The 16959-nt window shown below is 50.2% G+C and overlaps 1 protein-coding gene and 1 long non-coding RNA gene across 8 annotated transcripts in view; one reads left to right on the forward strand and one right to left on the reverse strand.

Moving 5' to 3' along the window:
* WSCD2 (WSC domain containing 2) overlaps positions 1-16959 on the reverse strand; it is a 115416-nt gene that overhangs the window by 51651 nt on the left and 46806 nt on the right. For 2 of the 6 annotated variants that reach the window (XM_070769738.1, XM_070769739.1), the window contains 3 exons: positions 11960-12039; positions 2150-2404; positions 604-1541 (listed from right to left, as the gene is read on the reverse strand). In XM_070769738.1, the coding sequence (XP_070625839.1) occupies positions 604-982 (379 nt within the window). In that variant the 5' untranslated portion in view covers positions 983-1541; positions 2150-2404; positions 11960-12039. The remainder of the gene's footprint in view (positions 1-603; positions 1542-2149; positions 2405-11959; positions 12040-16959) is intronic. The other 4 variants (XM_070769736.1, XM_070769737.1, XM_019978031.2 and 1 more) reach the window with 2 other exon arrangements.
* LOC139176762 (uncharacterized) lies at positions 5483-10640 on the forward strand. 2 transcript variants are annotated; one of them, XR_011561208.1, is made up of 3 exons: positions 5487-6126; positions 6439-6717; positions 9850-10640. It is a non-coding gene; the product is annotated as an uncharacterized lncRNA (long non-coding RNA). The 2 variants fall into 2 exon arrangements; XR_011561207.1 differs by having other exon boundaries at positions 5483-6126; positions 6439-10640.

Raw genomic sequence — 16959 nt, forward strand, 5'->3', positions numbered from 1 at the left:
TGTAGTGAAAATCAAGTGAGGTGATGTACTTAGGAAGAAAAGCCCACTTTGACTGTGACAGGCTAAGAAAATGCAACGAAACGAAGTCCCCTAAGCGCCCTCACCAAGGGATCCGGCTAAGCAGAACAGAAGCTCTGCCACTAGCTAGCTGTGTGACCTTAGGCTCCCGGGGCCTCAGTTTCCTCATCTTTAAAATGGGAATAATAGCACCTATCACATGGGGTTGTGGCTGTAATTTGATGCCTGTCAAGTGCTTGGAAAAGTACCTGGCCCTTAGTAAGTGCTCAATAGATGCTCGGGGTTTTGATTTTCAGGTGCATGTAACAAGGGCTATAAAGGGCTGCATGGGAGGGTCAGATGTTGAACTCTGACAGATTCAGGGTTCAGCTCTAAGCGTGGATGTTTATAAGCTGTGTGACCCTGGGCAAGCTACCTAATGTCTCTGAGCTTCAATTTTCTCCTCTGTGAAACCTCCTGCATATATAATGGCTGGTTCCTAGGAAACACTGAACACTGGCAGCTGTTACTATAATATTATTAGTATCATCATCCCCCTTCCCTTGTCCTCAGCCACCTTCCAGCCCAGAGGCTCACCCCTCTTACCTCGCTCCTCCTCCTTCTCCCGGACGACCCTCCCCTTGAGGGCCCGGCTCCAGGCTCCCCCGTAGTCCCCCAGCTTGGCTCTCTCATTCCCGTCCTTGCCCTTGAACCAGGGTCCGTACCTGCGGGCGATGCTTGAGACTTCACCTGTGTCCCGGAAGCCTCTGCCCAGATTTAAGTCACCCAGGAAGGTCAGCTCAGCGCCCTCCACTGGGGCCCCCGCAGCGGGGTTGGCCTGGTTCTGGGAGACGGCAGGCTGACCCACAAAACCAGAGTGAAGGAAGACAAGGCTCCCAGCTGTCAGGTAGAGCACCAGGAAGGTAAAGAAACGCACAGGCTTCCTGCGGAAGTACCGCTGGAATTTGAACCAGAGCTTGGCCATAGTGGGATCATTCCGGACTGGATCGCTGGGGCTCAGCTGGGGCTTGGGGGGGTGTGGTCCAAGGAGAGAAGGGAAGGGGGCTTTGTTTCTTAAGCTTCCCTTAGGGATGGAGCCCCTGGGGGTCTTCAGTCTTAATCCCGCTGTGAAGGTGACTGCCAAGTCCAGGGCAGGAGGGCAAGTCCAATGCTTGGCTGACACCAAGAGAAGAGAGGACAGGCTTCCCCAGCCCTCCTGAGGTCAGGGTGGGCTTCTCTGGGCCATGAAAGGGGTTCTGAGGCTCAGGGCACTCAGGAGTTGGTCCCATGTTCCTACATCTTGTTCTCTGCCGCAGAATTCCCAAAGAACTTGGAAAATAGCAATCGGAGGAGGATTTTGTGAGGGTTCACAGGCAGCTGGAGTTCGCTTCTTGCCCGTTCTTGGTTGCTCAGGCCTATAGGACCTAGGTTAATTCACGGAGGGCCTCTTTCCCAGCTGGGGACCAAGCTCAGTCTGTCCACCTGGTGGAAACACAAGCAGGCAGCCTTTCATCTGGTGAAGCATTAGGGCTCAGGGCTGCCACCTGCAAAAGAGCACAGGTACAGACATAAGAAACCTCCTGGCAGAGGCCAGAATGTGAAGCTTTCTTGAACATTCTCAGGGGAGGGGAGAATGCAGAGTCCAGAGAGGGAGGAAACCAGTGGCCCAAAGAACCCAGCAGTGCTGGGTAAAAGCGACTCCTGCTGGTCCTCGTCTTGGGACAAGCTTTATCTTGGACAAACTCAGGTCCTTAAGCCCCATTGCTCAGTGCTCAGTCATGTTTGACTCTTTTCGACCCTTTGGATTGTAGCTCACCAGGCTCCTCTGTCCATGGGATCTTTCATACATGAATACTGGAGTGGGTTGCCATTCCCTTCTCCAAGGGATCTTCCCAACCCAGGGATTGAACCTGCACCTCTTGCATCTCCTGCATTGCAGGCAGATTCTTTACTGCTGAGCCATGGGGGAAGCCCTTCCTAAGCCCCATACGTCTGCATATTTGTCAAATATATGCTGATTCATGGGGGTTAGTTTAAGTCTAAATGTACTTCCTAGGTCTTTGCCAGACTGTCTGCTGGACGTGGCTGATACTGAACTAGATCAAATTTGTTCATTTTTTTCCCCCCAAACACATATTTATAGAAGACCTACTGTGTAGCAGGCACTGTCTTGCATGTGTGCTAAGTCGCTTCAGTCTGTCCGACTCTTTGGGGCCCCATGTAGACTGTAGCCCCCAGGCTCCTCTGTCCATGGGATTTTTCAGGCAGGAATACTGGAGTGGGTTGCCATGCCCTCCTCCAGGCTCTGTTCTAGGTGCTGGGAATAAAGCTGTGAACCCAAGAGACACAGTTCCTTCTCTCACCGGGATCACGTTGTCATGGAAGAGTTCAAACCCAGAGTCCCTCTCTTTTATCCAAGGAAGAAAAGGAGAAGGAAGGAAAGCAGAATTATTTAGCAACATACGCATTCACTCAGTATTTATTATGCATGGCATGCTCTGCTTTGTACGGAGCCTTCCATGTGTATTAATTACTCTTCCCCATGTTCCCATGGGAAGTGCCTATTTCCCATTTTACAAATGAGGAAACTGAGGATACACAGCTGGTGAGTGGTGGAGGTGGGATTGGAACCTAGGATGGTCTGAACACAAAAGCACAGCTCTGAACCCCCGCCTTTTTGACTCTTTCTCCCACACGGTCAGGACATCACTTGGGAGTTCCGAGACAGCCCCTGAAGCAGCAGCCCGTCTCCACCTGCTCCCAGTGGCCAGTGGTGGCTCATTGTATGAGGGCCCCTCAGAGTGTGGTCTGAGGAGCGTCTGATTCAGCATCCCTTGGGAGCCTGGCTACGCACGAAGATTCCCAATCTCTCCAATCGGAATTTCTGGTTGAGGAGGAAGCCTACAGGTGTAACCAGGTGCTCTCAGGTGATGATCACGAGCACAAAGGTTTGACAACCATGGTTTTTTCAGTAAACACTCAGGATCAGCAGTCTGGAAGAAAATAGATTGTAAATTAGAAAATGGAAAAAAAAAAAAAAGAACTCCATTTGCCTTATGTGGTTTCATATCACCACCAGCAGGGGGCCTCATGACAATCTTGGCCACTGCAAAGGAGTCAACTGTCAGCCAGCCAATGGGTGATTTGAATGGTGACAGCCCCTACCAAATCCAGACAGCAGTATGAGAGTTTAACTGCGGTGTGAGGTAGAGTCCAGTGTTCCTACACATGCCATCCTATTCATTCAAGAATTAAGTACTGAGCACCTACATACACTATCGTTGTAAGCACTTGGAACTATTCAATGAACAAGACAGCCCCAAATGCATGCTCTTGTGGGGTCAAACTATCTGTTCATCCATCCGTCATTCTTTAATCTACCCAGCAGTCCACCTACCCATCCATCCATCCATTAAGTCACAATCTATTCACCCATCCATCATTCATTCTTTAATCTATCCATCAATTCCCCTACCCCTCCATCCATTCATCATTAATCTGTTCATTAATCCATCCACCCATCCATCCATCACCCATTCATTCATCTATCTATTCATCTGAATTGGAGCAGTCCACTCATTCATCCAGCTCTCCACCCACCCATTCATCCACCCATTCCTCCATTCATTTAGCAACATGTGTTACTTGCCTACCATGCATGTGCTTGGAACGCAGAAATAAATAATTTGAAAAAAAAAAAAAAAAAAAACTCGGAGTTGCTGCTTTCAAAGAATTCAGAGTTTACTGAGGGAGAGAGCAATTTAAACGATCACCATATCAAATCACTATATTAGAGCTGCTGCTGCTGCTAAGTCACTTCAGTTATGTCCGACTCTGTGCAACCCCATAGATGGCAGCCCACCAGGCTCCCCCATCCCTGTGATTCTCCAGGCAAGAACACTGGAGCGGGTTGCCATTTCTTTCTCCAATGCATGAAAGTGAAAAGTGAAAGTGAAGTCAAAATCAGTTGTGTCCAACTCTTCTGGACCCCATGGACTGTAGCCCACCAGGCTCCTCTGTCCATGGGATTTTCCAGGCAGAGAGACAATGATAAATCCCATAGTAGAGGTATATATAAGATATAGAACAGAAATTAATATTAACAGCTAATGTTTATCGAGCACTTATTATATGCCAGATACCACTCTACAAACACAATGCCCTGATTTAATCATCATGTCAATACAATGAGGCAGATCTAGATCCATTTCAAAGAGGAGAGGAATAAAGCACAGGATGATAAAGTAACTTGTCCAAGGCCACACAGCTGGTAAGTGGCAGCTGGCTTGTGAACCTGGGCTCATCTGATTTCACAGCTTGTGTTCCTAACCACACATCTATTCTAGTCTTGTATTCCTTTGAGAATATGGTAAAAAAAAAAAAAAAAAAAAAAAAACCCAAAAAACTACAGGCATATGCCCAGAGAAGAGCGCTTGCACAAAAGTTCCTAGATATTGGCTTACATGTCAAGGGGTTTCTGTACCCTCGGGTAAGAGGCCCCGGAATGTGGGAGCCCCAAGAAGTGAGGGTCTGAAGCTGCCCTGAGGGGACTCAGAGACGGCTGCCCTCTGGGAGGGGTCTTTAAGCTGGCGGGTCTTGCAGGAAGAGTCAGCTTTCTGGGTGAAGAAACAGCAGAAGGACACTTTAGGGAGGAGGAGCAGCACACACCCAGGGCAGGGCACTGCGGTGGAGGCAGCTTGAGGGGCTTACTGAGTGAAGCCAAATTGCTCAGTCGTGTCTGACTCTTTGCGACCCCAAGGACTGTACATAGCCCACCAGGCTCCTCCGTCCATGGGATTCTCCAGGCAGGAATAGTGGAATGGGTTGCCATGTCCTTCTGCAGGGGATCTTCCTGACTCAGGAATCGAACCCAGGTCTCCCACACTGCAGGCAGATGCTTTACCCTCTGAGCCACTAGAGGAGCTTAGTGCATGGTAAGAAGGCAGTGAAGCGGTGGGTTGGGGTCAGACCCTGGGGAGCCTTGAATGCCAAACTCAGAAATCTGGACTATAACTGAAGTTTCATGGTCACACCGACACTTTGGAAAGACCAGCCTCTTATCAGCTTAAAAACCTCTGGGCAGTGAGGGGTGTCCCCTGGTATTCCATGTAAATCACGCACATGGCAGAGATTTCCGCAGTTGGGCCAGAATGAAGGAAGACCAGCAGCCCTCATGGGAATAGGCGGTGAGGGGGACACCAGCCCTTCCAGAGGCATGCAGGCAAGAGCATGGACTCTGCAGGCAGACCGATCTGGGCTCAAATCCCGCCTCTTCCATCCACCACCTGTGTGACTGGGGCAAGACACCTCTTCTCAGCGACCAAGGCTCCTGACCTGTGAAGTGGACATAAGAAGTTTGACACTCCCCCCGAAATATATTGGTTGGAGGATTGCATTGAAAACTACAGGAAGAGCACAGGGGGCTCAGCTTGGTGCTCTATGGTGGCCTCGATGGGTGGGATGCGGGTGTAGGGTGGGAGGGAAGTCCAAGAGGGAGGGAATATATGTACACATATAGCTGATTCACTTTATCGTATACTAGAAAACTAACACAGCATTGTAAAGCAACTATACCCCAGTTAAAAAAAATTGTACATCTGGCACATAGTAGGTGCTCAAGAAGAGCCCTCAGCCCCTCCCCTCCCGTGAGCACACGTGAGCTGCCTCCAGAGCCCCTTGCCGACAGCAAGCAGCGCATCTGCTGCGAGTATGGAGACAGCAAGGACTTCCGCTGTTGTGTCCCCGTGGCTCTGTCTCTCTGAGGGTATTTCTGGGTCTAGTTCCTTTTTGTTGTTCCCTTCCCGTTCTTCTATATTTCAACACATCTTTTCTCTAAGTGGGTGCCAAATGGGTTTTAAGAAGATAATGAGCTCATTAGGAGCTGGCAGGGAACAGAGAGACTGAGGCAGTGGTGGTGTCGGATGTGGGGTTGGGGAAAGGGGGGCGCGGATTCTGAGGAAGGGGGCTCCTCCCGGGGAAGGCGGGCGCTGACTCGAGTCGCCCACACCAGACTGCCGGTGCTGGGAGGTGGGGGAGGTCACCTGGAAGGAGGACGCCCTGGACTCCGAGCCCCGTGTAAGTGGGACCCTGTCTGTGCTCTCGCTACGCCACCCCATCCTCTGGCAGACGGTAAGTCCCCAGGGAACACTGGTGCAGAAAATAGTGAGAAGAAGCAGAGAACTTGAACCTCCGCCACAGGTCCCTGCCATGTGCCAAATCCCCGAGTGACAGCCTGAGGGAGTTGCAAATGCAGGGCCCCCTGCAGCAGCCTCCTGCGTTTCTCAGCCTCGGGTGGTCCTAGGGCACAGGGGCCGCCGCTGAGCCAATCCCACTTCCCCCAGGGAAACGTCTGTCTCTCCTGTCCACCCATCATCCTTCCTCTCCCTTCTCTCTCTCTCTTTCCAAGTCTCTCTCCAGCTCTCTCTGTCTGTGTCTCTCCAGACAGAACTGGGGAATGGAACTAACTGCCACTGGCGGAACACTGTGTTTGAAGGTTTCACAAGCCTCTAACCAGCTCCTCCCTCCCGGCAACCTGCAAAGTAGGTGTGACTCCGTAGCTGATGTGTGTCCCACCCTGGGCTGCGGGCACGCCTTGACCTCCAGCTGCCCCTTCTCCTCTGTTTCTGGTTGTTCGTTACAAGCTGGAAGCCAGAATCGCATTAACAAGACTCGACAGGTGTCTTCACCTCTCTGAGCTGCTGTTTTCTCTCAGCAAAGCAGGTAGCCCCTAGAAGTCTCCCTTGCAGGGTCTTGGGGAGGACTGGATGAGATCACTCACAGGGGCAGAGATGGTGTTTCTTACAGGCTGGCTCTCACAGCTTCGTCCCTTTGCATTTCACATGAGACCTGCTCTGGGCGTCAGTTTCCCCATCTGCTGAAAGTGGCACAAAGCCCCTACCCTGCCTCCCTCCCTGGTTGGCGTGAGTTGGCGTGAGTTGCCGTGAGTTGCCGTGACAGGGAGGCTGAGAGGCCCCCTCTGCGGGAATGACAGTGTTTGGTTACTTCAGTTCGTGTTTCCAGCCGGAGCCCCAGAGTGTCTAAACACAGCCTATTTTTAGCACCAGAATGAACCTCGGGTGCTGAGCTGCCAAGAATATGATGGGCAGGGCAGAGCTGCCCTGAGGGAATGGAAAACAAGAGGTTCAGCTTGTCCCACAGCTCCCTCCCTCGGGGGGCTGTCGCGCTTCCCCCTCCAGATTCTGGGGAGCAGGTATGTCTGGCTGGAAGCCCATAAGGCTGGGCAGGGGCCTGGTTCTCTTTCCACAACTCCCTGAACTTGACCTCAGGGCACAAACCCAGACACCAGCTGATTCCCTGACCATCCAAACTTGCCAAGAAAAAGATGCTGAGAAATCAGGTTTGCGAAAGTTCAACTTCTTCAAAGTTCTGGGGAGGAGATCCACCCGGGGACCTCCAAGAAACTGGGAGCCCAGGTCAGTGGTTACCTTTTGGTCTTGGCTAAATAGTAACAATGTCAGAAACCACTGGCATTTGCTAATACCAAATACACAGGAATTCCAGTTGAGTGAGCTATTTCAATAGAAGATGATGCTGTGAAAGTGTTGCACTCAATATGCCAGCAAAAAAACTCAATATGCCAGCCAGGAAAACTCAGCAGTGGCCACAGGACTGGAAAAGGTCAGTTTTCATTCCAATCCCTAAGAACGGCAATGCCAAAGAATGCTCAAACTACCGCACAATTGCACTCATCTCACATGTTGGTAAAATGATGCTCAAAATTCTCCAAGCCAGGCTTCAGCAATATGTGAACCGTGAACTTTCAGATGTTCAAGCTGGTTTTAGAAAAGGCAGAGGAACCAGAAATCAAATTGCCAACATCCGCTGGATCATGGAAAAAGTAAGAGAGTTCCAGAAAAACATCTATTTCTGCTTTATTGACTATGCCAAAGCCTTTGACTGTGTGGACTGCAACAAACTGTGGAAAATTCTGAAAGAGATGGGAATACCAGACCACCTGACCTGCCTCTTGAGAAATACGTATGCAGGTCAGGAAGCAACAGTTAGAACTGAACATGGAACAGCAGACTGGTTCCAAATAGGAAAAGGAGTACATCTAGGCTGTATATTGTCACCCTGCTTATTTAACTTATATGCAGAATACATCATGAGAAACGCTGGACTGGAAGAAGCACAAGCTGGAATCAAGATTGCCAGGAGAAATATCAATGATCTCAGATATGCAGATGGCACCACCGTTATGGCAGAAAGCAAAGAAGAACTAAAGAGCCTCTTGATGAAAGTGAGAGAGTGGAAAAGTTGACTTACAGCTCAACATTCAGAAAACTAAGATCATAGGATCTGGTCCCATCACATCACGGCAAATAGATGGGGAAACAGTGGAAACAGTGAGAGACTCTATATTTTTGGGCTCCAAAATCACTGCAGATGGTGACTGCAGCCACGAAATTAAAAGATGCTTACTCCTTTGAAGGAAAGTTATGACCAATCTAGACAGCATATTAAAGAGCAGAGACATTACTTTGCCAACAAAAGTCTGTCTAGTCAAGGCTATGGTTTTTCCAGTAGTCATGTATGGATGTGAGAGTTGGACTATGAAGAAAGCTGAGCACTGAAGAATTGATGCTTTTGAACTGTGGTGTTGGAGAAGACTCTTGAGAGTCCCTTGGACTGCAAGGAGATCAAACCAGTCCATCCTAAAGGAAATCAGTCCTGAATATTCATTGGAAGGACTGATGCTGAAGCTGAAACTCCAATACTTTGGCCACCTGATGCGAAGAGCTGCCTCATTCATTGGAAAAGACCCTGATGCTGGAAAAGATTGAAGGCAGGAGGAGAAGGGGACAACAGAGGATGAGATGGTTGGATGGCATCACTGACTCAATGGACATGAGTCTGAGTAAACTCCAGGAGTTGGTGATGGACAGAGAGGCCTGGCATGCTATAGTTCATGGGGTCGCAAAGAGTTGGACACGGCTGAGTGGCTGAACTGAACTGAACTGAAATACACAGGCACTGTGTTGAGCATCTTATTTCCATTGCACCACTTGATCCTCCCTAGAACGGTTTAACCCCTAGAACAGTTTAACTCCCTGGAACGGTTTAACCCCTGTATACCTCAGTTTCCCCAGCTATAAAAAGGGGGAAATAACAGTACTTATCTCATAGCACTGGTGTAACGAGTAAATATTAGCAAGTGTCAGTGTTATGTCTTATTATGACTTACAGAGAATATGTGTGGTTTTGCCTCTCAGTGCCCCACTTTCCTGTTACAAGGATCTCATCTTCCTTCACAGGCCCCCCTCATCAAGTCTCAGCTCATATGGCTTGGGCAGAATGGAATCCCCTCCCTAGTCTCTGCAAACACTATTATCTTTCTTTCCTGATAGATGTGTCCAAGATAACACAGGGTGTGTATATATTTAGGAGTGCAACTCCTGGGTCCTACTGTGAGAGCGTCTTATGACTATCCCAGGAAATGATGATCTGTCCTCTAAAATGGCTGTAGTGACAATCCCCCCCCACCACCTCCCCCAGTAACGCATGATGAGCACGCCTATGGCTACAAATGCCATCCACACTTAATGCTGTCACCCTTTTCGTTTCTGCCCGTCTGCTAAATCTGTACTAGAGGAGGGCTGTGCCCTACCTATAGAATTGACTTCCAAATGCCATTTGGAAGCAGACTCAGTCGACGACGGATGGGAGTCGGTGTTTAAATGCGCAGCTCCCTCACCCCACTGATGGAGTAAGTCAGGCTGTCTTTGCACAGGCTCCTGAGCTTCCCCAGCCTCAGGGGACCTCAGTGGTAGCTGACTGACAGCACCACCTTGCCTTGATGTTTTCCCTTCCCTGTTTTTCTTCCCCACGCAGGGTGTGGCTCAGCTGGTAAAGAATCCGCCTGCAACGTGGGAGACCTGGGTTCGATCCCTGGGTTGGAAAGATCCCCTGGAGAACGGAACGGCTACCCACTCCAGTGTCCTGGCCTGGAGAATTTCACGGACTGTATAGTCCATGGGGTCACAAAGAGTCACGCACAACTGAACAGCTTTCACCAGGGAAGGAAAAGGATTAGTGTGCCTTTCACCTAAAAAGTACTTTTACTTACCCATGGTATCCGTTACTTGGCATATACCCTGACTTATCCAATCTTTTCCTTATCATTAGATATGTAAAATATTTCATTTTCCTTCCTTGTACATAAATAGTGCTATGCTGAACCTGCTGAATGTAGATCTTCACCCAGATTCCTGGAAAGCAATACATGACCTCTCATGAGTGTGAAGTGTGGGCACGATTACACCCATCTTACAGGTGAGCAAGCTAAGGCTCACGGAGATTCAGTAGCTTGTCCATGTGCACACAGGTTGCGCTGCCTCTTCCATCTCACCCACCTCCCAGGAAGAATCTCCAGAACCCCGACTCCCCACTCCCTCGCTTTCCAGGACAGAGACTCACCCACCACTGCCCAGAGCTGAGAGCTCACCATCGATGTCCCCTTTCATTCATCTTTCCCAAAACTCGAGAAAATAAATGAGAAGGCAAAATGCCATTAGCTTAATGGCCTTTAACACCCAGCCATCTGCCATGATGTAATTAAATAAAAAAATCAGAGGGAACATATGGTGCCCATTATGAATAAATATTAAAATTTTGTTTCCCCAGCTAATGACTCCGGCATCTCTTGCTCCACAGGCAAACTTTACGGCCATCGTCACTTGTGACAGGGAATCAGGCTGAGCCATAGTGAGAAATGTGAGGAATGGTGTTAGATCTGGGGTAAGATCTAATTGTTAGCCATTTCTGGCTTGAATCTGCCTCAGCCACGGGGTGGCTGTGTGATGTCAACAAGTGGTGTGAGACTCAGTTTCCCCATCTGTAAAATAGGAACAATTCACTCTGCCTCGTTGGGAAAGTATAAGGGCGAAAGAAGCTAATGTCTTTAAAATACATAGCAGGGCTTCCCCGAGGTTCAGTAGTTGAGAATCCACCTTGAAATGCAGGGGACGCCAGTTGGATCCTGGTCCAGGAAGATCGCACGTGCCGCGATGCGACTAAGCCTGTGAGCCACAACTACTGAGCCGGCCCTCTAGACCGAGAGCCAAAACCACGGAAGCCTGTGTGCCCTAGGGCCCGTGCTCCGCAGCAAAAGAAGCCACTGCAATGCGAAGCCCGCACACCGCAACTAGAGAGCAGCCCCTACTCTCCCCGCCTGCCACAACCAGAGAAAGCCTGCATATAGCACCGAAGACCCAGCCAAAAACAAACAAATAAATAAAATACAGAGCATTCTAGTAACCGCACGTGCTAACATTCATTGAGCACCTCCCACGTCAGAGTCGGACATGACTGGAGCGACTCAGCACACAGGCACGCACGCCCGTGCAAGAAACTGTTCTATACGTCAGTTTGTTCTATCCTTCCAACAATCCTATATGAAAGATCTCACGTGTTAGCCTCATTTTGCAGATGAGACAACTGAGGTTCAGAGAAGTTAAGTCACCTACGCAAGGTCACACAGCTAAGGAATGGTGGCTGCTGCTGCTGCTGCTACGTCGCTTCAGTCGTGTCCAACTCTGTGCGACGCCATAGACGGCAGCCCACCAGGCTCCCCCATCCCTGGGATTCTCCAGGCAAGAACACTGGAGTAGGTTTCCATTTCCTTCTCCAGTGCGTGAAAGTGAAAAGGGAAAGTGAAGTTGCGCAGTCGTGTCCGACTCTTAGCGACCCCATGGACTGCAGCCTACCAGGCTCCTCTGTCCATGGGATTTTCCAGGCAAGAGTACTGGAGTGGGATGTCATTGCCTTCTCCAAAGGAATGGTGGAGCAGGGCTCAAACAAAGGCGATCTGGCTTCAGAACATGCACTCTTAACCAAGGGGACTCAGTAAGAGTTAGTTACAGTTAGTCTTCAAAGATACACTACACAAAACCCAGACACAGTCTAACCAGATGATCCAGCAATCATGCTCCTTGGTACTTACCCAAAGGAGTCCAAAACTTATGCCCACACAGCAGCCTGCACAGGGAGGCTTATAGCAGCGTTACTCGTAACTGACAAAACCTGTAAGCAACCAAGAGGTCCTTCAGTAGGTGAATGATTAAAATAAACTGTGGTACATCCAGACTGGAATAATATTCAGTGGTAAAAGGAAATGAGCTGTCAAGCCATGAAAAGACATGAAGGAAACATCAATGTATATTCCTAAGTGGAAGAAGCCAATCTGAAAAGGCTACACAGTGTGATTCCAACTATCAATATATGACATTCTGGAAAAGCAGGACTACGGAGACAGCAAAAAGATAAGTGGGTGCCAGGGGTTAGGAGGGGACGGATGCGTAGGTGACCTGATGATTTTTAGGGTGAGGACGCACTTCTATAAGATGCTACAATGGTATGTGTAAGTAAGTAAACGTTAGTCGCTCAGTCGTGTCTGATTCTTTGTGATTCCATGGACTATAGCCTGCTAGGCTCCTCTATCCATGGGATACTCCAGGCAAGAATACTAGAGTGGGTTGCCATGCCCTTCTCCAGGGAATCTTTCCAACCCAGGGATCCAGCTCGTGTCTCCTGCATTGCAGGCAGATTCTTTACCATCTGAGCCACCAGGGAAGCCCACTGCACTGGTAGATACACATTACACATTTGCCAAAATCTACAGAATGTACCACTCCAGTAATGAATCCTAAGGTAAACTATCAACTTTGGGCAAAAACGATGTGTCAATGCAGGTTAATCAATTATAACCAATGTCCCACTCTTCTGGGGGATGTCGATGGTGCAGGAGGCCATCTGAGGTGAGGGGCAGGGGATACATGGGAAATCTCCCAACTTTCTGCCCAATTTTGCTGTGAGAGTAAAACTTCTCTAAAAAGCAAAGTCAATTTTTTTTTTTTTTTAAAGGGGAGGTAATCACATGCTTGAAAAGGCATGGACTCATTGGAGTAGCTTTTTAGTGAACTGTCTAAACTCTGAGCTGGGGAGAAGGGAAACAGTTGCAGGAAGGGATGAGGGTGTGGTGGGGAGATAAAGGTCATGATGAAATGACAGTTCTGGGCGCCTCTGGTGGCTCAGTGGTAAAGAATCTTCTGCCGGTGCAAGACACAGGTTTGCTCCCTGATCTGGAAGGATGCCACATGCCACAGGATGACTAAGCCCACGCACCACAACTACTGAGCCCAGCATGGTCAATAAATAAATAAGTAAAGAAAAAAAATATATATATAAGAAATGACAGTTCCCCTTTTCAAGTGGTTTGATGAAGGGTCACCCAGTCCACTGGTCTTCCCTGTCAGGCGGCTGGCAACTCTCCTCTGAGCCCAGGTCACTTTCCTCGCCAAGAGGGACTTCAAAAGAAAGGCCCCAAATCCCTATCATTAAGCCATCTGGAGTCATCCTTCTCCCTCCAGGAGCTGCTGTGTGGTGGGTCAATTAGTGCGTATTTGCATAGAGGTCCTTAATAGGCTGCTAATTGTCTGGGGGAGAAAATAGATGGCTCTGCCGGTTCTGGGCAGAATGTTTACCCAGAGGGGCCGACCTCCAGGGGGTGGCAGAGAACCGTGGGGAAGGAGGGAGGGGAGGGGTGGGATGGGATGGAAGGGAGTGAACTGAGTGAATTATCACCGACTCAGGTGCAGTAAGGAGTAGGATTTTGTGAATCTTTTGCTTCGGGATGTGTGTGTGTGTGTGTGTGTGTATACTGGCTCCTAAGGCAAAATGCATTTCTCCCTGTAGGTTCATAAAAATCATTTGAAGGAGAATAGTTAGGGAGAGGTTCTTTGGGTACAGTGGTTGCAGAAGAACCTACCGAGCAGAAAGCGTTTGAGCTGAGACCTGAAAAATGAGAAGGAGGCAGGCATAGACGATCTGGGGCAAGGCTCTCCCAGACAGAGGTGGGAAGGGACCCTGAACACCCCAGGGACCTGCATTGGGGTGGGGTCAGTGTGGAGAGAGCAGGGGCTGGGCAGCGAGCTTCCATCCTGCAGGGGCCATGGATTCTGCTCAGGACTGTTTCTGAACGCAGAGTGACCCATCCCTGATTCCTCTGGTTAACAATGTGGGGATGGAGCTGAAGGAGTCCCCAAAGGACCCTCCCTGCCCCAGCGGGGTATGGCCATGTCTCTGTGGCTCAGGGAGGCTGAAAGGGTAGCCCAGGATCACATGGCCAGGCCAGGGCTGTGTTGGCTCCAGGTTTGTTCCCTGTGTGCCCACGCCGCTCCCTGCCAGCCCCCATCACCCCCTGCCCAGCCATGACTAGTGACTCGCTGTTTGCAGGCTCCACACTGGCCGTGGAGGTTTAAGCTCTAATTTAGAAACAATGACGGCTCCCAGTAGCTGCTCTTCTCAGAGAGGAATTTTCCACCAGGGGTTTCCCCAGCAAGAACCACTGTCCCCACTCTCCAATCAAGCAAGCCTAGTTGTTCTGTCTAAGCCAGTGCGCAGGTGTGTGTGTGTGTGTGTGTGTGTGTGTGTGTGTTGGAGGGAGGGGTCTCTGCCCACGGCCCAGCTGTATGGGTTCAAGTTCTCTTCCACCATGGGGCACTCAGTGGTCTTGGAGCTGCAGCTGGCTCAGAGCAGGTCTACTAGGTGGGTTCAGAGCCTATCAGAGCTGGAGGGAGGACCCTTCACAAGCCCCAGGCCGGCTTCCTTACTGACAGATGGGGAAACTGAGGCTCAGAGGGGCAAGCGGAGGGACCACCCACAGTCATCCAGTGACTCACCCAGACCTGAAGCCTTGGCACCTTCCCTGGGAAGGAAAGAAAGTGGGTAGACGACCATTTATTGCACACCTACTACGTGCCAGGCGCCTCCATCTAACCGCATCTAGACTCTCCCCAGGGGCTCTGCTCGGCAGGTTGGTTTATTCTCACTTTACAGATGAGGCAGTCGAGGTGGGGAGGGTCAGCCCACTCTCCAAAAGGCAGAGCCGGGGAGCGGCAGCGTGAGACTCGAATCTGGGCCCGCCCACTCTGGCATGTCAATCATAACTTCCTGCAGCGGCAGAGGCGGGTGGCTTGATTCGGAAGCCCTCGCGGTCCAAGGGCCTTTCTCCAGGGAGTCTGCTCAGTCATCTGGCAACGCTTCTTGAGGCTCCTCAGCTGGGAATGAGGGAAGGGAGCCCCTTCTAGAAGGCCCAGGGGTCCCCAGGCCCCTGGGGTATCTTCACCACATCCTTCAGTGGCCCAAGAAGTTCTGGCGTCCCACGCAGACAACCACTGCCTGAAACTGACCAATACTTCAGCTTCTTGAAGTCTTCTCACCTCTAAGAAGGTGGCACACGACCACACATGTGCAAGTGCCAATACAGATGCGCATGCGTGAACACGTGCATTCCCCACGCCCGCTCCGCCCTTCGCCCCCGGAGCAGGTACACACGCGTGCCCATATCTGTCGGTCCAGGGCAGGCATCCTTCAATCCACTTTGCAAGTGAGCCCAGAGGGCGCTCGGTGACTTACCCAAGAAACGGGTTCAGTGTTGCAGGTAAAACAAGAAACGGAAGCTTCCCGTTTGGCCCAAAGATAGTTTCTTAACCCCTGGGATGGTCAAGAGCATAAACCAGCTGCTGCTGCTGCTAAGTCGCTTCAGTCGTGTCCGACTCTGTGCGACCCCATAGATGGCAGCCCACCAGGCTCCCCCGTCCCTGGGATTCTCCAGGCAAGAACACTGGAGTGGGTTGCCATTTCCTTCTCCAATGCAGGAAAGTGAAAAGTGAAAGTGATGTTGCTCAGTCGTGTCGGACTCCTCGAGACCCCATGGACTGCACATGGCTTCAAAAGTCTAGGCCAGAGTTTCTCAAGCTCAGCACTACCGACATTGTTGATACTGGACAATTCCTGGCTGGCAGGGGTGTGGAGGCCATCCTGTGTATTGTAGGGGTTGGTGTCTCTGGCCTCTGCCCATTAGATGCCAGCGTTGTCCCCCCAACAGCTCCACCCCGCCCCCCAAATTATGACAATGAAGAATGTCTCTAGACAGTGTTCTAGATTTTGCTTGTGGGAGTAAAGAGAGGTGTGTATCAGAACACCACCCTTAGACCCATCTGACTCCAGCTTCACGAAGTTGTCGTCTCCGCTTCTAAAGCTTAATTCTAGATTTTATCCTAATGCTTTTTCATAAGACTCTATGAGAAGGCCCCATGTTAGGATCCCTGACCTCCAGCATTCTGTGCTGGGATTCCAGGGTCAGTTTCAATGTTGGCAGGTTCTCTGATTCCGAAATTCTTTTCTAAGCCCCTGAGATCCTGTCTCCTCCCGTGTCAAGGTTGAAACTCTCCCTGGGAGACGGCCATGCCTCGCTGCCTTCCAGCAACCAGCATGAAAGATGTGCCCATGAATTATATATTTCCTGTCATCCCTTAATTGCTTGGCAATTACAGACCACCAAGGGTCATGTGCCTGGAGCAAGAACCTCCCCTTTGGCAGAGGGAAAACAGCTGGGTGGAAACTCACCAATGTACATAAAGACGTTACCTCTCGCAGGGTAGGTGGAGGAGTGGTTTTGTTTTGTTTTCTTCGTTTTGTTTATCTGTATTTTCTTTTTCCACAGTCAGTTGGGGTTCAGAGAAAGAGATGGAGAATGCGTGCGCTTTGATGTCGGTAAATCCCATGGACAGAGGGGCCTGGTTGGCTGCAGTCAATGGCATCACAAAGAATCAGACATGACTGAGTCTCACACACACACACACAACTTGGGCTGGAATCTTGGCTTCATCACTTACTAGCATTGAGAAGGTGAGGAAGCCACTTACCTTTTCTAAGCTGCGGGTTCCGCACTCATAAAATGGGATGAGGATGACGGTACTCGCTGCTGGAGTTGTTTAGGGGGTTAGTTCACGTAATGCATGTAGAGCACTTAGCTGGGAGTCAGGCGTACGTGCGGGGGGACCGAACCCAGGTCTCCCACGTTGCAGGCAGATTCTTTACCATCTGAGCCACAAGGGAAGCCCAACACAGTCACAATGACTGCTAACTTCATTTTTGACC

Source organism: Bos indicus, chromosome 17 (genome assembly GCF_029378745.1).
Source record: "Bos indicus isolate NIAB-ARS_2022 breed Sahiwal x Tharparkar chromosome 17, NIAB-ARS_B.indTharparkar_mat_pri_1.0, whole genome shotgun sequence".
In the NCBI taxonomy this organism is placed as follows: domain Eukaryota; kingdom Metazoa; phylum Chordata; class Mammalia; order Artiodactyla; family Bovidae; genus Bos; species Bos indicus.